This window comes from Falco naumanni, chromosome 15 (assembly GCF_017639655.2).
Source record: "Falco naumanni isolate bFalNau1 chromosome 15, bFalNau1.pat, whole genome shotgun sequence".
Taxonomy (NCBI): domain Eukaryota; kingdom Metazoa; phylum Chordata; class Aves; order Falconiformes; family Falconidae; genus Falco; species Falco naumanni.
The window spans coordinates 22,754,260-22,775,814 of NC_054068.1; the positions used below are offsets into that span (position 1 = coordinate 22,754,260).

Genomic DNA, 21,555 nt, shown 5'->3' on the forward strand with positions numbered 1-21,555 from the left:
CTGCTCAGCATATTGGCAGTTCCGTGGCCAAGCCAAACGTTGGTCCTGTATGAACCCACCTCGCCCAGCCTGGAAATCTCTGGAGCACCAGACCTGGACTGTAGCACACGATGGCTGTTCCATTCTCTGTTCAGGCATGGAAACTACATCACAGTGGCAGCTCTTGGGCTGCCAGGATAGTTGGTGATACGTGTTCTTCCACAGCTTCAAAGCTTTTCAAAGCCTGGGCCGTTCTTAGAGGCTCAAGTGTTATACAGACCCCAACAATGGCCCATTTCTTTTCTTAGGGCATCATAGTACCACTCGTACAGCTTCTTTTTGGTGGATGACAACTGGGGATGCAGTCCTTGGCAGCAACAGCGTCATCCCTCTTGGTTATGCCTTTCATGATGCACAGCCCCAGTGAAAACTGAACGATAGCAGCACAGTGTGTCTGCACACTGCTTTGGTGTGGAGGAGAGGTATCTCGCTTAGTGAGGGAGGAGGATTTTGATCTCACTGGTTTCAGAACTATAAACAATGCCAGTGTTATAAATATAGCATGTGTGTATTCTGAGCTGATGGCCAACTGAAACCAGGGGTTGGGGGTTGGGAATACATCCTGCAGCTGTAGGATGAGTGCAGAAATTGCTGCGCAGCATGAAAGTTCTTTCAGTACTGGTTATTTTGATCTTGATCTCCAGAATACTTTCTGCCTTCCCAAAGCAAAGTCGGTGGTGTAGTCTGGGAGGTGGGGGGAAAGCAGAAGATGTTGTCTAAACTGATTTCTCTCTTCTGATGCTGAGCTGCTTTGACCTTCCTGCAGTGATCTTGTCAGTGTCAGCCTAACCCTATTCTCTCTCCCCTAATATCTGAGGGGGATAACAACAGCAGAAGTCTGCACTAAGCAATGTCCTTGATTTTTCCTTCTTGTAAAGAGCCTGTGGCATGCCAGACCCCAGGATTTAGGGAAGAAGCCTGAAGATGCGTAAGCAATGTACACTGCAGTAATGAGCTGGCAAGCTCAGATCTCTCCAAACATCTCAGCATGTGCCAAGGGGAGTGGAGCACCCACCACAGGGATCATGTTATTCATCCCTCATGTACTTTGTTGCCTACTAGGAACGGGAGGCTCTGCTCGCTGGACTTTCTTGTGGTGGGGCAGTGTTTCATAGGGTGCTGCCTGTGGCTGCTGGACAGGCCATGGGACAGGACAGCACAACCCCATATGGTCCATCAGGAGGCTGTACCGTGTTTTTTCACTGCCTGACAGCTCCTGATGGCCTGTCAGAACTCCCTGCGGTGAGGCAGGCTGAGCTGGGCCAGACCACATGGAGCTTGCACATGGGCTGGCAGGGTTCCCTCCCCAAGGCCATGTCCAATGCCAAGCTGGATGTTTCCATTTGTCCCCACTTCCTTTGCGGCATGAGCTCTTGGTGCCTGACAGGAGCTGGATGACGGCTGGGCTGAGGCCGGCGGAGTGGTGTAGGAAGCTGCCTTCCCCATCTCTGACTGTGGACGGAGGATTGTTTTCCAGTACCACAAACTCATTGCGGGCACACTCGGGGACCTGCCATCTTCCTGTGGCATCAGGCCTGCTCTGGCTGCTGTCCCTTGCTTACTCAGTTCCAAGACTGTTGGGATCTGGCACCACACAGTGCGTTGGGGGAGAACTGGGAAGCTGACCAAGCAAGGGTGTGTATGTTGTACCAAAAGCACTAATGTCTGCTTTTTTCTGGAGTGCTTGAAAGGGCATCCCCCGGTACCCTTCTCTCCCACTGCCTGTCCTGGCTTCCCGGTAACACTGCCATAGGCACACCATCAGTGCCAGGAGGAGTTAGAGCAAGTCTCCCTCTCCTTGCTCACCTTGTTAGCCTTCACATTTTTTCCTTTTTCAGCCTTTCTTTGGGTGAAATTATTTCCCAGGTCTTTGCATGCTTTTGACTTTACCATAAGCAAAGTGCCCAGCTGCCTGGACCACAGGCTTGAAACGGCTGTGTGAGAGCTGTGTCCCCTGTCAGGACCGGACCTGCCTAACTCGCAGCGGCATGTCTAATGCACTGGAGCACACGGCGCAGTATCTGCCAGCCCTGGGGTGACCACCAGTCCTACAGAAAGTCAGTAGTGAAGGTGTGTGATACTTGCTGGCAAAAGTCACTCTGGAAGAAAGCAGTGACCCAACCAGAAAGGGCAGAGTCCCATCACACCAGCTCAGCGTCTGCACACCCTGCAGCCATGCGGTGGTGTGGGGCCTGGAGCCTGCAGCTGAGCTGCCTGTATCATTACAGGAGGGCCTGAGGCAGCTCCAGGGGCTTTTTCCTGCTTGTCAGGATGTTGTGCAAAATGCTGCCTCTTTTGGTGCTTGGGAAAAGTATGGGCATTGCTCTGCCCTGGCCTTAGGAGCCTCGTACAGCTTGGGCCCTTACTTTGCATTTGCTTTCCAAGAGAGGCTCTTGAGTCCTGCTGCTCAGGATTCGTGGGTTGAGAAATGGAAGTGTTTCCCCTGTTGGGATTTCTTTGGGCTCTGCTCTGTGAGCTGTTCTTTCAGTGGTATTCTGTCAGCCACCCTTGGATCCCTTCCCTCAAAGGACCCCCGGCTATCAGCCTGTGCCGATTCTGGTTCCTCAGTAGTGATCTCCAGCCATCCCTGGCTTCTTTCTGCTGCTTACGAGCTCAGAGCTCTACTTGGAGCAGGCGGATTGTTGGCCCAAGCCCTCTCCATCTGCGGTGACATCCTTGAGGAGTGAGGAGCGGGCTACCTGCGCTCATACGTGCATCTGCCCCCACACGGGTTCTCCACTCTCCTCCTCTGCTGGCTCTCCTCCTCAGACACTTCGTTCTTTGTGGCTTAGAAAACAAAGCCTTTGGCAAGTGAAGGAGGTGCCTGCCCTTCCTGGGGGAGGGCCAGCTGGCCTGCATTTGATTATGGCAGTGCCTCCTCATCCCTCCCCATTGTCCTTGCTGCTGTAGGAATGCCAGCCTTTTTTCATTCCATCCTGTGAACAAGTGTTGCTGCTTCTGGGGCCCACAGAGGGGTTGGGGCCCTTCTGCCCACCCCTCCCGCCCCGCTGGCAGGAGAGCCTCTGCGCATCTCCATGCACCTTCCCTCCGAGTCGCATACACCCCATCCTAACGCCGACAGCAGACAGACACTGCAAAAACGCTCTTGGAAGTACCAAGTGCCCGGCACCCCAGCTGACTTGTGAGTTGTATTGAGATTGTTTAAAACAATGTAGAGAAGGCTTTTCACGCGGTTGCTTGTGCGCGTCTGTATGCATCCAGCATGAATCAGTGTGCTTTGTGTGCATCTTTTGTGCGCTCACACAGAGCCCTGCGGGCTGTGTGCATCTTTGCATGGTCCCTCTGAATCCCAGGGTTGTGCTGTTTGTCCCTCTGTCTCTTTATTACAGGTTATTGCATGATCGTTTCAGTGGGCATAATTTAACTGCAGCTAGAAAGTTGTTGCTGGGACTGCGTGCCTCCAAACCAGCTGGATGTGTGCATGGGACAGGTGGTACCCTTTGGGCTGCCTGGACTGCTGTTACAGGTTGTGGACAGCGCAAGAGGAGGCTGCTGGCCTCAACTGCTCCAGGGTTTGCTGGGCTCCTGTCCCCTGAGTGACTGAGACCTGCTGGCACCGCATTCCCAGCTTCGAGAGATGGATCTGATCTTAGATGTGACAGCAGAAATCCAGGGCATGATAAATTAGCTGACTTCTGCAGATGTTGTTACTTCTCACTTCTCCCCAAAAGATTCAGAACAGCAACCTGCTGATGGCTCATTTTCTGCTGTGCTTCCTTTCTGACCATGTATGGATATAATGTTGCAGATGATGGTTTTGAGGGGGGGGGGGGGGGAAATCAAGCTCCCTTTAGGTGATAAATTATTGGTGTTTCTTTTTGCTTAGGCTTTGATGAGGAAAAGGAGGGTTGTGAATGCTGGTCTGTGGGAAGCTGGAAAGGATCCTGGTGGCTGTGACCTGAAAGTGTGTTTTGTTTTGTTTTTTTATTGCAGACTGTTTGGCACAGTTTGAGAATTTTGCTGAAAGGGTGTTGTTATGATTCCCCACTTGGGGAATGTACTTGGAGGAGAAGTGGAGAGTAGAACTCCGCACTAAATTGAAAAAGAGGCATTTGATATGTCCTTACTGTAGCACACTTGGTATGAACAGAGATGCAGGTGCCATGCTGCTTGTCTCTTGCTAGCAGTCATGCTCAAGTCAGAACACGGCTTTGCCCCCTAGCACCTCTGAGCAAATGAGGTTTTTGCTGTGACTTAAAATAAAGTCTCTGGGAGAGGCTTAACACATGCTGTTCTCTCTTTACCTCTGTGTAGAGATTGGCTTTATGTTTCTGGGGCTGGGCTGCACAACATTCCCACATAACAGCTTTCATCTGGTGCAAGTTCTCAAGGTGATGGTGGAAGATCTGAGTAGCACAACAGAGAGGAATATATGCTGTGACTTCCTGATGCTGTAGGGGAAGGCACTGTTGTCTGGCTTTAGCACTGACAGCAGCTGTCTGATCTCTCTCTCTTCCCTCTCTCCTTCTTCAGTTACACTTGTGAAGTCATGCCCCTAGACAGACATCTAGTCTGATTTGCGCTCCCATTTCAGGGGTGTTCTTTTGCATGTGCAGCCTGAAGCAGTTGGGGGACTGAACCTCGAGGTTGGAAAATTGATCCTCTGGCAGAGTTCATGCAAGGTTAATGCATGCAATCTCTCCCTTCTCTTTCCCGACAGGTTTTTGCTGGAGAAGCCTTCTTGCAAGGTTAATAAGCTTGTAATGTTTACGTTCCCATCAAAAGGTACTCATGTATCAGAAAGTTTCTGCTTTGCCTCAGAGTTTGAGATAGCCCTCTTGCACAAACAAGAAGTCCTGAACATTTAAATGTGAACTGCTACAGCTCTCCCTTATTCTTCTGTCTTGCAAAATTAGTGATTTGGAAACTGTTCTGTTTTATGAATTCTCCAGTAATTCACTGCTAGATCTGCTGGTGCCCAGTCTATTTTCTTCTCTGTCTCATCAGTGAATTTATTGCCAAATTGGCATCACAGCAGTGCCCCAGGTCCCACACGCAAGCTCTGTGACAGTAGGCGAATGCTAAGTGGTAGGTAGCATTCGCACTTGGTACTCTTTTCTAGTTGCACAACACAGGTGTTAGATTGGTGCATATATTTGTCTGTCAGTATTACAGGGCAGCAGTAAATTAATTAGGGGTTTTCATGTGCTCAATCCAAGCACAATTTGCAGTTGAAGGTGAGGTCGTCTTGGGTTGAGATGCTTTTGGGCATCTGCCCAACACCTTGGGCTCTGCTTTAGCACAGTATGAGGTCTGTGTGATGTATTTGTGGCATGTGTGAGGTGGGGGCGAAGCCTTCATCTGCCTGGTGTCTTTCTGCCTCCTACTGTGCTGGCCACATCCTCCTCCTTGCTGGAGGGCACAGCAGAAAGAAGAGTCTGGGGGAGGCAGCCAGCGAGTAGCATCTTTTGAGTAGGCTGATCACCCTTCAGCTGCCTTCCCAGATCACAGGAGTGCCAACATGTTCTGCCACCACTGTGTATGCAGTGGGGCAATGCTAGATGTGCTGAAAGCATCTTCTGTATTCATGTGTGGCTGCCACAGCACTTCTGTGTAAATATTCCTTGGTGTCCTTGGCTGCCTGTGAGCATAAATTGACAGTGGTCTGGGAGTCTGGAGCTCCCTCTGACTGGGGTGGGATTCAATCTGCTGGATGGTGACACTGGTAGCCAGTTGGTAATGGCAGAGAAGGAGCATTTCCTCCCAGCAGGTTTAGGGATTTCCCAGCTTGTGTTGCAGCTGTGCTGTAAAGGGAGCGCGTTGCACTTGGTGTCAGATGTGATGCAAGCAGAGGGCTTTCCTCAGCTGACCCTAGCCCTGTGCATGTGTGCAAAATGTGGTCTTTGGGTGGGTTTTTTTCCACTCTGATCTTGGGTTAGGAGCTGTGCAGGGTGACAGATTTTCTGAATGTTCATGTGCTGGCATCCATCTGGATGCTCAGATCCTCCTGGAGGCTGGAATTCCCTTTAGTCACGGGAGTTAAATAGATCTGTTCAAGCAATCTGGACATGAAGCTCCCCTCAGTGTACAGATGGGGCTGAGGCTCACAATGGCTCCATCTGCATATCAAAAGCTGTGGACATATGGACAGGGCTCTCCCAAGCACCCGCTGCCTCTGACCAGGCTCCTTTGGCTGCTCCACAGGGGCTTCATCCTCCAAGCACATCTTAGCACGCTCTTAAACCAGGGAGCTGTTTCTGGCTTTGTCAGCCACCCCGAGGGAAGGCGGCCCAACAAAGATGTGCTGGGTGTTCGGGCTCAGTTTCAGCTCCACATCTCCCAAGGCACAAGTGGCCGAACAGCACAGTGCAGAGAGGTCCCAGCCCATCACTGAATAATTAAGCAGTTTGGCTCAGCCTGTCACAAGTGAGATGTGAATTGAAGACCACAGAGAAAGCATCCACTTCCCCATGCAGGCCCAAGGGTGTACTGGAGGTGTCACAATCCCCTCCTGACCATGGAGGACCTCATTAAAAGGGAGCCAGTGCAGAGCAGACAGGGGACACCACAGTCCATTCTGTCCTCGCTGGCCTGCGGTGTACTATTACGGAGTAATATTTGTGCAGTGTAATGACGTGGCTGTCGGGACAGATGTAAAAAAGCGAAGCATGCAAAAAACCTCTGGAGGTGACATTAGTGTCTGTACAGAGCAATTTGTTGCTGTTGTGCAAGTTGCTGCATATCAAGTGACTGATGTATCTCACATCTCTGTGTGGCTTGATCTTGAATTTGGCTGGAACGTGGGGCTCTTGGCTCTCCTCTTCACTAAAAGAAGCCTGAAAACATGCTACCCTTTTCCTCCTCCTCCTCCTCCTCATCTAGGCAGTGGTCGTACATGCACAAATGCATATGCTCACTCCTTCATGCCTTCTGCTTTCTTACCCATCAGTGAGTTGCACTCAACATGTGTAACTTCTTTCAAGTCAATCTTCAAGATGGTTTCATAACTCTGTAGCGACTGATGTAGGCTGTAGCCAAATGAAGGACCAGCCACCAGATTCCAGCTGTTTAGGAGCAGCCAGGGAGAAGAAAGTGGCCGAAGGAGATTTTAGCGTGCAGTGTGGGTTTGTAACCGGTGAAGCATCAGAAAGGAGGGAGGATAATACCGAGGCACTGCAACAGCATCTGCCCTTATTCTGGTAAGAAGGAGTTGTGAGCAGAATTTCACTGACAGAGAAGCTTTGCTATGGCTGCATGAAGCTGCTGAAACAATGGGCAGTGCCTCAGATGTGGGGAGGCTGGTATCCAGCAAAGGCAAACATTAAAGTTTCTGATTTTACTGAGAGCAAACCCAGACCCCGGTCCTCTGGCTTGGGAGCTTTAAATGTTGAGAAAATTCCCTTGGTGGGACACAAAAACAGGGGGAGAAAAATCAGTGCAGACGCTACCTGAGGATGGAAAGTCCCTCATGGCTGTGGAGCAAAAAGGAAAAATGGAGTGAAAACTGCATGTTGTTGGCTGTTGGGAGGTTTTCTGCAGCTGCAGAGCAGTAGAAGCTGTGGGGAGGGCAAATCTCAGACACTTGCTGCCCAGCTTCCTAGGCAGTCATTTTATACATATATACATGTATAAATACATCTGTGTTCATCATATAGACATACATGTGCGTCTGTATATAGATATATAGAGAAACTGGCATAGGCTGCTCTGTGGAAGCTCGGAATTGTACTTAAACAGGCGTTATTGCAGTTGGTTGTGATTCAGAGGCTGAGTCAGCCTGTCCCTCACACAGCTGCCCCAGGTGTTGCCTGGCGGCTGCGGCAGTGAGAAGGGCAAGCGCGCGTCCTGCACATCAAGCGCGCGTCCTGCACGCCAGCTCCAGCACGAGCCACGTTTGCCCTTTGGGTCCTCATGCTGTCATCAAGAGAGCAGAAATCATGTGCAATCCTATTTTATCCAATTATATTCCTCTGTAATTAAGACTCTCCTGGACTTGTCAAGCCTGGCTGCCCAGAGGGGAATCGAAGGGATTTTTGAGCTCTGTTCACGTTCACCCAGAGTGCTGCTGCAAAAGGATTTCCAAGCGCGTTGCTCTAACGAGCACCCTTTGGTGCTCCGGCTGTGGTGTGCCGAGACTAACCCTGCGCAGTGTTGCTTCCCTGAACTCTCGCTCTTTCCTGCCCAGCTGTGGGTATCTAGTTGTTCTCCTTTCTTATGCTTAAATCCAAGGAGTTTGCACTTCACACTTGTCTCTCATCCTTTTGCCCTCCCACAGTGTTTGTACAGCATCTGGCACTTGGTAACAGGCAGAAATGCAAATACAGGACTTAAAGTTTGTTTTCCTTAGCAGCTAGGTTTAGGCAAACTGGTGATTTTTAGTGGTCTCTCCTCGCTTGGAGAGAGGAGGGGCAGCACTAGCTACACAGCAACTCAGAAATGGTTTAGGTTTTTATGTCGAGGCTGAGTCCTTTCCTCGGTGTTCAAAGCTCAGCTTTCACCGGCTAAATCCCACGTAGAACACAGTTTTGATTAGTTTTGTTTCTGCTGCTAATGAATCCCAGGCAGGGCTTCAAATGCAATTTGGAAAAGTTGAATGCTGCAGGGTGGGGAAGAGAGGGAACCTCTGCGTAGAGAGATTACTTCTGACTTTGTGGCTTTGCTGAAATGCCTGTGCTCTGCAGTTACATGGTTTCTTGTACGTCCCAGCGTAGCTGCCTGTTTGTAGAGCTGCAAATCTTGCTAGAAGTGAGCAGGAGCTTTGGCTTTTGGAGATGTGGAAAAAGCATTGCAAAGTCTAGGAGACATCATTGTTTTCTCCAAAGCTCTTGTGTGTCGAGTGGTGGCTTGCTTTGAATTTTGCTTGAATTTGGGGTCAGTTGGGATGTTTTCTCTCCCTGTTTTTTTGCAGTGTGAAAGAAAGGGGATCTGGCCTGTGCCCAGTCAGGGTGTTCTCTGCACACTTCAGTAGTTCTCATGTGAAGTGCAGCCCCTTCCCCCTCCGCCTTGTCTCTGGTTACCAGGACTCCTCAATCTGGTATTTAGTCTAGCAGCGTTTGCTTGTGAATAGCTGGAGCTGAGGTGATGCACTGAAGCAGTGGTCCTGCCTCAGTCTGGCCATAGGGGATGGTAATGTACAGCACAGAGCTGGGTGCAGCCAGGAGATGGACCCCCTGTGTACAGATGGGAAGGTAGGATGAGGTTTATTTTTTAATGGATTCTTTTAACCCGACTTGTCAGGGGGACATCTGCAGGTCCTGAACTCTTGCTCTTTCCCTGCCCCTTCCTTCACGGGTGCTATTAGTATCGGTTGGTGGGAGCCTGAGGAAAGCCCAAAGCAGGTCCAAGTGAGTGGTGAGCCTTTCTGCTGTAACTACTTGGTCTCTGAGTTAGCAGAGAAACAGGCTTGTCACTGTTTGCCAGTTGGCAGCTCTTGTGACGTTAAGGTTTTAGCCTGGATAATTTTCCTTTCAGTATATTTTGACGTAAAATGGCTTTTTAACTGTGGTCTTTTTGAACTGTTAGCATATGAGGCAGTCTCCGGCCACAGGTCCCTGCTAACGGTGTGTGTGCAGCAGCCTGTGATAAGGGAGATATCAGTATTGTGAGCAGGAGTTGATTCTCAAAGTGGCTTAAAGCCATATTGGACTTAAGAGGGAATAAGCCCAAATGAGCACCTGTAGTAAAAGGAGCACACCTGGGAGCAGGCATTGTCACGCAGGAGAGCAGTGTTTACTTCGGTCGTGTGTTCTGGTGAGGGCCCTGTCGCTCTGCCCTTGTGCTGTGAGTGCTGTGACTGGTGTCTCAGCTCTGCAGGGTTGATTGCCGAGACCTGGGGCAGCCAGCAGAGCAGGGCAGCTGGAGTCAGTGCCTACGTGGCATCGTGTATAGTCGCCATTGGGAAGCACGTGGCTCAGTTCACAGCAGTAGCACTGACCTTTTCTGGCTGCACCGTTTCTGTCTCCTTTGCTGCAAGCCAACCTCATCTTGCTCTCCAAACTCACAGGTGAAGTTTAGGGCACTAGAGTGGACATAGTGGTGGTGAGAGGTCTTGTTAAATGGGGAATTGTACAGTTGTTTCTTGCCACAAAGACCTGCAATTAGCTGTCTCTCACTAACAGCAGGGTGGAACACAGCTCACATGCAGGAACTGCACGCAGGCTAGATCAGGGCTTGTTTGATTACATTGGTTCCTTTTTCTCTGTCCATGGCAACAGTCCCAGCTCTTGTGCTGCTTCCCTCTCTCTGTGTGGTGGAAAGCAGGGGAGTGAGTGGGCTTGCAGTCCTGGGACATCGCCACAGAAGGATGGGGACTTGGTCTCTTTCGTTGCAGTGCTTCAGTCATCATACCCACAGCTGTAGTGCATCCCTGCCTGTATTGTTGCTCCCATTGGGATCAGTCTTGGCTTTTCATCACCCCAGCCCATCTCCCTTGTGCAGTCACTTCAAATTCAGAAGGAAACCTCGCAGCTGAGTTAGTCACCTACCTAGATGCATTTTTCTTCTGCAGAAAGTTGGGGAGTTTGTGATCTGCTTACTCTACCCTCTGCCTATTCAGACACCCAGTTTCCTATTTGACAAGAGAAATACAGTTACAGTCATTGTCTCCCCACAGAAAGAATAGGTTTGGACAAAGGTAGGCCCCCTTAAAATTGCCCTTTCTGGCATCTGTCTGCAGGTGCACAGTGTCTGTCTCCTGCCTTGGCCACCACAAAGGTGTCTTAGAGATCACTGGACCTTGGCCGTCAGAGGAATCTGGTGGGTTTGTGGTAGGTTTGGGTTGGGGAGGTGTAATATCTGAGAGGTGGCTCAGGTAAGGATCTGGGACCCTCGGAAAGCTTTCTGTGCAGTGCTGGCAAGGTACCCTGAGCCAGGGTTGAGCAGCTTATCCTGGCCTGTATTTGCAGATGGCACTTCAGTGATGCCAAAGACAACAGACTCCAGGAGCTTCTGTCCCTGGTGCGCTGCAGGTCTTGCCCACGGTGAAATGAGCAGGGGCCAACACAGGGTATTGGGTTTGAGTGCTGCACTGTGCTCCAGTGAAGTCCCTGGCTCTTCCTTACGGCACAGCAGGTCGCTGAGAGCCCCTGCCTCCCGCCGGCAGCCTGGCAGGACCAACCTGTTGCTGACTCCCTCACGCAGCTGCTGGATAGGTCAGCTCTGTGTATGCAGGAAGCAGGTTTGTCTTTAATCCTGTAATTGAGAGTTTAGGTAGCAACTTGTCTGTAAAGATCAAAAGCCAAGGTGCAGGCTCCCTCCTGCCTGGTTCCAGATGTGGTTGGTGAGATTCAGCTTCGCCTCACACAAGTGCCTCCTCTTAGACGTGAGCAGCTCTTGCAACTCTGCAGAGAGGCTGTAGGGCTGCCTGCTCACCCAGAGCCCTGTGGCTGGAGGGAAGTGTCCTGGCTTGGCTGAGTGTGATTTGTGACCTTACTGGGACACAGATGACGGCAGTACCCCTGCCTGCATGAGGGTGTTCCCTCCTGGGTGCCTGGGCACACTTGGTCCCTGCAGAGGGCTGCCATTGCGTGTGTTAAAAGGGGCAGTTGAAGCGGATGGTGTGACTGGAGAAAGCCTTGGTGGCCACTTAGCATGGTGCCAAGCAAGCTGGGGGGTGTGGAGGGCTGCCCCCATTGTGCAGGGAACAAGGCTGAGCTATTCGCTGGCCTGCGACTGGCACTGGGTATAGAAGAAATGCCACCGAGATTGAGAGTCATTTCTGTGCAGCCCTCAGAGTCCTCGCCAAGAGCAGACAGATACCATATGAAGACGAGAGGTGGTGGGGCTGCCTCCCCGTGTGATTTGCAGCCCTGATTCCTTCTGACTGCGGCCCCACGCAGATCTGCAGAGCTTCCTAGCAAGAAAAGAAGCCTCTTTTCTCACTCTCCCATCTGTGCATGGAAGTGAGGTCCCCAGCCTCGGAGGAGGCCTTCACAGGGCTTCTGCCTTCCTGACTGGGTGCTGTAAAGGCTAGGCTGGCCTGCTGGCTGTGCCTCTCTGGCACATGGTTCTCAGCACCCTCTTTCAGAGCCCCGTGTGCCTTTTGAGCTCAGCTTTTCCCCTTGGTGATCGAAAGGGAGCCAGCATGCAGCCTTCAGTAGGATCACCCATTGATCTCCACAGCGAGAGACGTGAGACATGCCCTTAGTCCACATTGATGGCCAGCCCTTGCTGCAGACAGAGCTGGAGGGGGCTGGTGTCGGTTTTCCTACAGCTGGGGGTAGCAGCTGAAAGAGCCACAGCAAAACAGGCCGTCCGTCACTGCCGTGCGGGTCTGCTGGGCTCCGCTGCACTCAGCATTTCACCTCGCCCTAATGTATTTCTGCCTCCCGGGAATAACAGACCCTCTGTGTCATGGCTAAATGCAGGTTCTCACCAGGGTCTGGCATATCCTTGGCCTCCGCATGCCCCTCCCAGCCCCCTGCAGCAGGCAAGTCTAGGGCATAAAGCTTGGCTCAAGAGAGAGGCGGGCCAGGGGCCTGTTGCTGCGCTGGGCAGGGTAACGGGAGGAGAGGGGGCTGCTGCTCGCTTGATTGTCCTGCGCTGTGGCTGCATGGGACTGTTTGAGAAGCATTTTCCCTGAGCAGCTGCTGGTGTTTGTGAAGCAGCTCCTTGCTCTGCATGAGTAATGCGACTGGCGGCATGCACGGCGTGCAGCTGCAGCTCAGGAGAGTGATGTGAACGGCCGTGGGAGATCCTGTGGAATCTGTCCCTGGAGTGACGCCGCAAAATCCGCAGGCTGCCCCTCACGTGCTGCCATTCAGCTCTCCTACAAACAGTGGCACTTGGTTGTCATAGCTGTCCCCATCCAGGGGCTGGGTGCTGTGTGAATGAAGCACCTCCTGCCCTGCCTACCAACAGGGAGTGAGCCTGGCACCTGGTCTGTTTGACCACCATGTCCCTGATGGGGATGCAGTGTCTGCTCCATGTCTGCATAAAGCTTGGGTGGATTTTCTTGGTGTCTAAGGTTCTATTCTGCATAAAAATCAGTGCTTCAAGCTTCGGAGTGAAGGCTGTCATAAAGAGGCTGTGCAGCAGGTGGAAAATGGTCTAAGGCTGGTCACTTTGTTCCTGGCACCGAGTGGTGCTTCTCTGCAGAAACAGCAGGTGCACAGGGCCTGACAGGTGAAGTGCTAGAGATGGTCCGGTTTCTGTCAAGGGCAGCCTGTGGTGTTTCTGCACATCCACTGGTCCTGGGTGGTTGATGGAAGGTGCCAGGCAGACCTGTCCTGGAAATCGTTTCTGTCTTGGGCATTGGATTTTAACAAATAACTTTGTGTTTTCACTGATGAGCAGTAAGGTTCCCTGGGCAGGCCTATGGCACCAGTCACATCTTACTCGCTCTAAGGTTTGACCTTGTCTTATAGAGACCATGCTTTATAGAGAAAGTAGTGACTTACGAGCCTGAGTAATTCAGATATTTGTCTTTCCTCTCATTTTTATGAATGACAGACAGGTCTTAGTGCATGGTGCTTCATTAGCCCCTTCCCTGCCATGGTGGTAAGGCATTCTTACCTTGCCTCTGTCACACTGAACCACATTTTGTCCCACTTTTCTTGTTCAACTTACATGGCAGAGCTGTTTTAGCGAGGCCAGCATTTGCAGTGCTGATAGAGCTAAGCCCCATGAAACCGCTTCCAGCATTCCTGGAGTATTAGAAACAAACTGCTGAGCTCTGTATTTGACCAACCAGGACAAGCATGTAGTGGACTAGCAAGCAGAGCCAGGCAGGTGGGCCAGGCACAGCACATCATACAGGTGCCAGCAAGTGCAGAAAATGCACAAGCTGCAACTGGGCTTGCATGGTGTCAGATCCCTGCTTGCTGCAAGCATGGCTCAGAGCACTCAGGGTGATCCACAGAGCCCAGCCGTGACAGAGCTCCAGGCCTCTGTGTGCTCCGGGGAAATGGCATGGGCAGCAGCAGTCCCGTTCCCTGCAGCTTACCTGCTGCTCCCTCAGCCTTCTCCTGTGTGGTAGTGGTGACAGTGGCTGGGCAAAGGAGGAGGGCAAGTTCCAGATCTTACACTGAGCAGGGCCACACCGAGGTGTGAATTCCTGCAGTCTTGGCAGCAGTGTCGCCTGCTCCCCCCTGCCCAGGGAGGACAAATTTGCTCAGCAGCGTGGGTGCCCAGCGTCACTGGGACCTGGCAGGGAGGTGGAGCTGTGGCAGAGCAGCCAGCACAGCTGAAGCCCTCTGCATAAGGAGCTGTTTGTGTTGCTGAATTGTTAAGCCCCATTGACAACAGCAGTCCCCCCTCCTCTCACACTCCAGGAACTGTGGTGACCACACACTGATCTTTTCTCCTGTCTTCAGGCACCAAATTAGGGTTATTCTTCCCCGAGTCCCTCTAACTAGCTGTTGCCTTTTTTTTTTTCTTGCTCTCTGCAGGCGTACGAGTGGGCCTTGGAAGGGATGCGACACCTTGCCTGCATCAGCATGGAGGACTGCAGCTCTGCCGAACACTGTGCAGGTGTGATTAAGTGCCTGGAGAATTACAAGGGGCAGCACCCAGACATCAGTGATGCCCGGTTCCAGGAGATGAAGGAGCTGGCCTGTGAGCTGAAGAGCAACAAGGGACTCAAGCAGTGGAAATTTGCATGGTCTAAATGCCAGGAGACCAAGCTGGTTTTTGAAAAGAAACTTGAAGCAGCCTTGAGAACGAGGAGGTCTCTGCTGTCAGACCAAAAACCAGCCGCAGCAGGGGAGCAGCCCCAGGCTGGCAGCGAGGCTGGCAGTCTGTCCCACCGGAGGCACTCTGAGGGGGCCACCTCCAGGTCCCACTGGGACAGGACTTGCAGCGCATCCCACTGCAGCAACAGGCCCAGCTGCTCTCTGGGGTGGACTAAGGAGAAAGCTCCCTCACCCTCCCTGAGCTGCCCTGGTGATGTCAGTGCTGGGGAAGAATTTGCCTGCCAAGCTGCTCTCAGCCCTGTTCCTCACTCGAGCAGAGTTTCTTTTGCCAGTGGGGCCTCCAAGTCTCCAAAGCTGCCTGAAGAAAAGCCAAACCTGGAGAGCGTATTAGAAACCCTGGAGGTGAAGCCATCCTGCACATCTACTCCAGCTTCTGGGAAGCTGCCTCCCAGGAGGATGCTCCGGAAGGCCCAAAGCTTTGACCTCCCTTGTGGTGAGAGCCTGTGGTCAGGCTGCCAGAGGACACTGAGCGAGCCAGCCAGATATGGCAACACCGGCGTCTTTATTAAGGGGCTAGAGGTGAGCAGCACCGAGCTGGTGGACAGGACTTTCATGCTGCGGCAGCAAGCTGCTCACAGCTGGGCTGCAGACTGCCTGCCGGAGGGACAGAGGGGCTGCCTCTCTGTGTCAGAAGCCAAGAGCTGGGGCAGGTAAGTGGCTGTGAAGGTCGGAGCTCCGGTCCTCAGGGTGGTGAAAAGGCAGTCAGCAAAGATGCGAAGAGCTCTGCAGTAACAGTGACTTTGGCAATGGATTCAGGGCAGGTAGATGGAGGTGCGGCTCCAGCTTCCCTGCACACGTGTGCGTGGTGCTGAGGCAGGCCCACAGGGGTGTCCCCATATAGCCTGGCACCTACCTCTGGGCAGGGAGGCAGGGAAATCGGATCTCTTGCTCTTCCCCTACAGCATGGATTGCCCCGTAAGAGGGAGAAGAGCAGTTCCCAAGCAGGAGAGAGAGTCTCTGAACATTGCTGTTATTTGGAGGACGAGGCTTTGCAGAAATGTAGTACTTGAGGACTTGACAAACCAGTGGTATAGGTGCAGCGGGAGAGAAGCATAGTGCATCATCCTGGACATCCCTGCCCTGGGATGGCTGGGAATGGTGAAGTCTTCTGGAAGGGGTCTCTGATATCCTAGCATGTGTCAGGAAAGCGCATGGCAGGGGATGAACACCAGCAGTTTGCTTCTCAAGGGAGTGTCGCAGTAGCCCTCCTGCCTGTGGGCACTGCGGCAGTTGCACAGTTAGGTCTTCTGAACAGCCACAGTTGTTGGCTTGGGGAAAAGTTGAGAGGAAGGGAAGGCAGGAGTAGTTATGTTTGATGCTGCACTGCCTCACAGTGGAAATTTGAAGTACCTAAGAGTGATCCTGTCGGAGACGTGCAGAGCAACTTGTGCTAGGAACTGCTGTTTGCTGATGAAGTGATAACGAGGTTTGTTACCCACTCATTTTTGCTGGGACAAGCCCAACAGCACCTGGGTCCAGTGCTTGTGTTCTCTCCCGTGGTTACCATCACCTCCCACTGCTTCCAGTCATCAGGCTGACTCCTCCTCACAGAAGTTACTGTGACTCCTGCTGTCCCTGTTTTGGGAGCGCAGCCATTTGCGGAGCTGCCTGTTGCATCCAGAGCAGGGGCGGGGTGGGCCCAGGGACGCGTGTGTCCGGCTGAGGTTGGAGCAGGACTGCAGCCACCCTGAGGCTTGCCCTTCCTGAATAGAAAAGCCAACAAGAGTTCCTTGGATCAGCCACGAGCTTTGTCAGTGCTCAGGGTCAGAGCTGAGACAGGCAGTTGTGAATGTGAGCTTGGATGGTGCTGAGGGATCATCTCGTCTCTGTGCTGGGTCTGAGGGGGACCTTCTTCCAGGGCAGTCCGGTGCTTTGCAGGCACTCCGACTGCCGTAGCCCTGCTGCAGTCTGGGTGCCTTCAAGGAGGAGTGTTTTCTATTGCAGCAAGCTGCGGCACATCATTGATGAGATGGTAACCACGGAACGGGAATATGTGAGGTCGCTTTGCTACATCATCGATAGCTACTTCCCTGAGATGGAGCGCCTTGACCTCCCCCAGGACCTGCGTGGGAAGCGCAGCGTCATTTTTGGGAACCTGGAGAAACTCTATGACTTCCACAGCCAGTACTTCCTGCGAGAGCTTGAGAGCTGCTGCAACCACCCCCTGCGGGTCAGCCACTGCTTCCTCCGACACGTAAGGCATCAGGGCCTTCCCCCTGGGGCTGGGCTTCTCCAGAGATGTGCTGCTTTCCTATGCGCAGCGATCCCTGTACTTTTGACTACTCGCCTGTGTGACCCTCTTTGGGAGGGGGAGGACGACCCTGTACTGGCTCGGTTTGTCCCCTGCCAGTTTAAATGCTAGGTTGGGCTGGGATGGTTCTGCAAGGTTGAGCCCAGGCAGTAGCAGATGCTCTTTGCCTTTCCTGTTGCTCTTTGCTACCAAGAGATACCACCAGGGAAGCAAAATGTTTACTCCATAAAACCACCCCGTCTTCTGTCTGTGGTGCCAGTGTGGAACGGCTTCAGTGAGCAGAGCGGCACAGACCTGCTGCTCTCGTCGGAAAGGGCTGCTGGGGGGAAAGGAGCATGGGGCACGGGTCTTAAGCTGAGCTGCCCCATGCAAGTTGGCTGCTACCAAGTGAATGGTGTCTGTTGGGGTACTTAAGGGGCAAGGGGTAACAGGACAACGGATTAAAAAGTCCTAGTTACTGTAGGAGCAGGAGGACAGGAACGTTCCCTGGCTCTTAATGAACCTGAAGCAAAGTCATTTGTGGTTCCATAGGAGGCTCTGGTGCAGCCTGGGAGAGGCAGAAGCACTAGAGTAACTGATGGTTATACATACAAAAGCATGGCTGCCCCCGTGCCCTGGGTGCGTGTTGGTCTCACGTGGGGATCTTTTTTGCAGAAAGACCAGTTTGGGATGTACGCACTGTATAGCAAGAACAAGCCGAAGTCAGACTCGCTGCTGGCCAGCCATGGGAATACCTTCTTCAAGGTAAATTCCACTGCTTGCATCATGATTACTCTTGTGTTTGGGTCGCTGATTAAACAAGCTTAATTTCCCTGTTTGAGGCATGCTCAGCACTACCTCTGCTTTCCTGGCACAGCTGTCTGCACAAGTGTATGTTGGGGGACAGGGGCAGAGGTGCAGTGAGTGCTTTGGAAAGGAGCCCGGCACGCAGCAGCGGTGGTCCTGTGGCCTTGCATTTCCCCACAGAGCGAACAGAGTACCCCAGTCAGGAAGAACTGAGGGTGTCAGTGCCTGCCGGGGGGCAGGGGATGCTCTGCGGGAAGCTGCTGCCTTCACTGTGCTGTGTCTCTCAGTTCAAGCAGGTGCAGCTTGGAGATAAGATGGACCTGGCCTCCTACCTGCTGAAACCCATCCAGCGGATGAGCAAGTATGCCCTGCTTCTGAAGGACCTGACCAAGGAGTGCAGTGAGGCGCAAGAGCAGGAGCTGGGCTACCTCCGTGCAGCTGAGGAAATGGTGAAGTTTCAGCTCCGGCACGGAAATGACCTGTTGGCCATGGATGCCATCCGTGACTGTGATGTACGTTTCAGTGCCCTCCCCTGCCTGGGCAGGCAGAGCCACACTTCTTCCCCTTCTCTATACCTGGGATGTTTGGGTTGTATGTTGAGCCTTCCCTCAAATTCCCACAGTGATCAGGGTGCCGTCTGCCGGTACAGCATAGCAGGACTCCTGAGGCACAGGACAAGGGAACAGCAGGGCTTGGAGGTCTCCGTGATCTGCTAGAGCAGGCAGCCTGGGTGCTGTTACTTGAGCTGGGTGACATGTTTGTCGTAAATGTGCTCCCAGATGCTTCCTGGTGACGTGAGGCGACCTGGCAGCCCTTGCAGATTATGTGCTGCTGACTGCCTTGGGCCCTTCCATCTTCTTGAGCCGGTGATAGGAGGGCCGAGCAGTTTGCAAGAAGGAATTGAAACTGATGCTGATGCCAGGGGTAGGCCAAAGTCAGCTAGGTGGGACCTGAAGGAGAGGCATGCGAAGTACAGCACTGGAGGAGGAAAACCCCAGGGCTAATGGTGGGGGAAGATGGATGTGGGGCAGGAAGAACTGAGGGACTGGCCTGCTGACCCAGATGTGCTCCTTACAGTTTATGGGACTCCTTTCCTTTTCAGCTCTCCTCTTTTCCCCAAGAGAAAGCTCTAGCTGCTGCCTCCAGTTCCCACCCCAGGGGTTTGTCACAGATCTGCACAGGGTGGCAGGAGAGGGCCACCTGTGGGTAATGTCTAGGAGAAAGGTGCAGCTCTCCCCTGAGCCAATTGTCTCAGCCTGGTGTGGCCTCTAGCAATCCATGCAGCCTTACCTCTCCAAGAGCCCTCCTAAGATGACAGGTAGCTGCCACTTCGCCACCTGGGCCACAGCCGTGTGGGACCCTGCTCTCAAAGCCCAGGCCTGTGGCTGCCCGGACCTGATCCTGCTGGGGTCTTACCAGCATCCTTCCTTGTGTCCAGGTGAACCTGAAGGAGCAGGGGCAGCTGGTGCGGCAGGATGAATTCACCATCTGGCTGGGCCGTAGGAAGTGCCAGCGACATGTCTTCCTCTTTGAGGACCTGATCCTGTTCAGCAAGCCCAAGAGAATCGAGGGTGGCTTTGATGTGTATATCTACAAACGCTCCTTCAAGGTACGGGCAGCCCTGCAGCTCCCTCTTCTGCAGGAGGCGTCCATGGCTGGTTTCCCCATGGATGCATGGATCTGAAATGGGAAGCAGGAGTGCTTCCAGCAGAAGAGCTGCTCCCACCACTGCTAAACCTTCTCCAAGCCGTGCAGTGAACCCAGAAGGAAATGCTTCACACAGTAATGCCTGGGCCCCCTCCATGGTGTGGGATGTGGGGCCAAGGTCTTCTGGGGGACAGGGAGTGTGAGGGAAGGGCAGTGTGCATGTGGCAGGGAGGTGGTGCTGACTGGCTGAAGCACTGGGAATTGCCTGGGCTGCCTCTGCTCAGCTGTGTGCAGATTGTACCTGCTCCTGTCTGGGCCCTCGGGCTCTGCTGAGCTGGGGGTAGCTCTGGCTCTGCTCCTGGTGGAGCCCTGGTTGACGCTTTGCTCTTCCTTTCTCTGGCAGACTGCAGACATCGGGCTGACGGAGAACTCTGGAGACAGTGGCCTGCGCTTTGAGATCTGGTTCCGAAGGCGGAAGTCCAGCGACACCTACATCCTCCAGGCCAGCTCAGCCGAGACTAAGCAGGCCTGGACCAGCGACATTGCCAAGATCCTGTGGCAGCAGGCAGCCCGCAATAAAGGTGTGATTCCTTCCCGGGGCGTCTGTGCCGCAAAAGGTGCGGGAGCCCTGTTCAGCTCGTGCTGTCCTGAGTAGGTTTGGAGCCTGTGACCAGGCAGCTCTGTGCAGCAAGCGGCTGTGTGCCGGCATGCAGCCTCAGCAGCATGTGCTGGGCTTGGCTGGGTATGTCCCTTCCCTGCTTCTCATCTCCAGGGAACCTGAGCAGTCCAAGCTCTGTGTAACTGTGGACACCCACCTGGACTCCCTGAGAGGAACAGGAGATACTAGCACAGGGTTCCCCGCCCTGTGACCATGCGCTGTGCTCCTGAAAGGCTTGCTGCTCTCCCTGTGATCTAGGCTGCTACTCGAGTGGCAGCTGCCCGAGTCAGGCTGGCTGGGTCCCTCCACTGGCTTCCCACTTGGCAGGACTCTCCGCATGGCACTGAGCTACTTGGCCAGAGCAGGGCATGTCTGCTTGTCCCTGGAGACTCCTCAGCACTGAGAAGCAAGCAGAGAACAGATCTAATCTCAGCAGTTCAGGAGCAGCCTGGACCAGGAGTGCTCCAGCCTGGGGCTGAGTAGTGCCTGTGGCAAGGGTTGGGTCAACCTCATGATGTGGCCGTGGGTCTCTTCCTCTCCAGAAATCCGTATGCAGGAGATGGTTTCCATGGGGGTGGGCAACAAGCCGTTCCTGGACATCAAACCCAGTGAGGCAGCTATCAATGACCGTGCGATTGATTACATCATGAAAGGCAGAGGTAAGTACCAGCTGTGCCTTCTCCCTTGCTCCATGTGAGCTAGGCAGGACTGGTGCTCAGGGCATTTTTGGTGTGTTTTCTGGCAGGTGCCAGGACCAGAGCATCAATTGCAGTGTCTCTGTTTGACCATTCCAACCCGTACAAGAGGACGCAGGCGCAGCTCTCCACGGGCAGCACCCCTGCTGCATACAGCCCTTCCTCCTCCTCCCTGCTGGGGCCCCTCAACCTCCACATGTACCTGGACCAGGCTCTGCTGCCAGGCGTCCTGGCCCCCAGCCGCCCCTTTGACATCGGGACCTGCATCGAGGAAGATGAGCTGGAGCACGAGACCAGCAGCCAGCCATCACTGAGTACGTATGAGCCCGCTCTCTGCAGCGCACCCCGGGCTGTGTGGGCTCATCCCCACACCTCGCACTGTGCTGCACAGCTGGACCAGGCTCGCTGGGGTCATGGCAGTCCCTGCCTTGTACCCAGACTGGGGCAAGGAGGGCCCTGCCCTTCTGTGCCAGCTCTGTCTCAGCTTTCACGGGGATACTTGGCTCGGGTGTGGGGCTTAGTACAGTGCCCACTGATCTGCAGCCGTATGTGTGGCAGGCTTGGTGCCGCATGCTGGGGCCTTGGAGACCAGTGCTCATGTCTCTGCATCTCTGGTATGAGGCACTCTGTCCCTTGCTCTCACCAGCCTGGCCCGGTGACCCCTGGGCTTCCCCTCTGTGAGCTCCCCTGGCCAGCCTACACCGATCTCCAGCATTGCTTGCTACACTTCCTTGAGTCATTTTGTTGCCTGTGGCTTCAAAGAGGCCCAGAGTGGAGTGTGGCTTATCTGCGGGCTTGTGTGGCCAGATAGATTATCAAGTGTAGATG

The 21,555-nt window shown here is 53.4% G+C and overlaps 1 protein-coding gene across 4 annotated transcripts in view; it reads left to right on the forward strand.

Moving 5' to 3' along the window:
- PLEKHG4 (pleckstrin homology and RhoGEF domain containing G4) overlaps positions 1-21,555 on the forward strand; it is an 89,613-nt gene that overhangs the window by 64,020 nt on the left and 4,038 nt on the right. For all 4 annotated transcript variants that reach the window (XR_005831101.1, XM_040615195.1, XM_040615197.1 and 1 more), the window contains exons 14-21: positions 14,388-15,340; positions 16,635-16,884; positions 17,596-17,685; positions 18,015-18,239; positions 19,166-19,336; positions 19,778-19,955; positions 20,575-20,691; positions 20,778-21,041. Coding sequence is in view for 3 of the 4 variants with exons in the window: in XM_040615195.1 (XP_040471129.1) it covers positions 14,388-15,340; positions 16,635-16,884; positions 17,596-17,685; positions 18,015-18,239; positions 19,166-19,336; positions 19,778-19,955; positions 20,575-20,691; positions 20,778-21,041 (2,248 nt within the window). In the remaining variant the exon portion in view is untranslated. The remainder of the gene's footprint in view (positions 1-14,387; positions 15,341-16,634; positions 16,885-17,595; positions 17,686-18,014; positions 18,240-19,165; positions 19,337-19,777; positions 19,956-20,574; positions 20,692-20,777; positions 21,042-21,555) is intronic.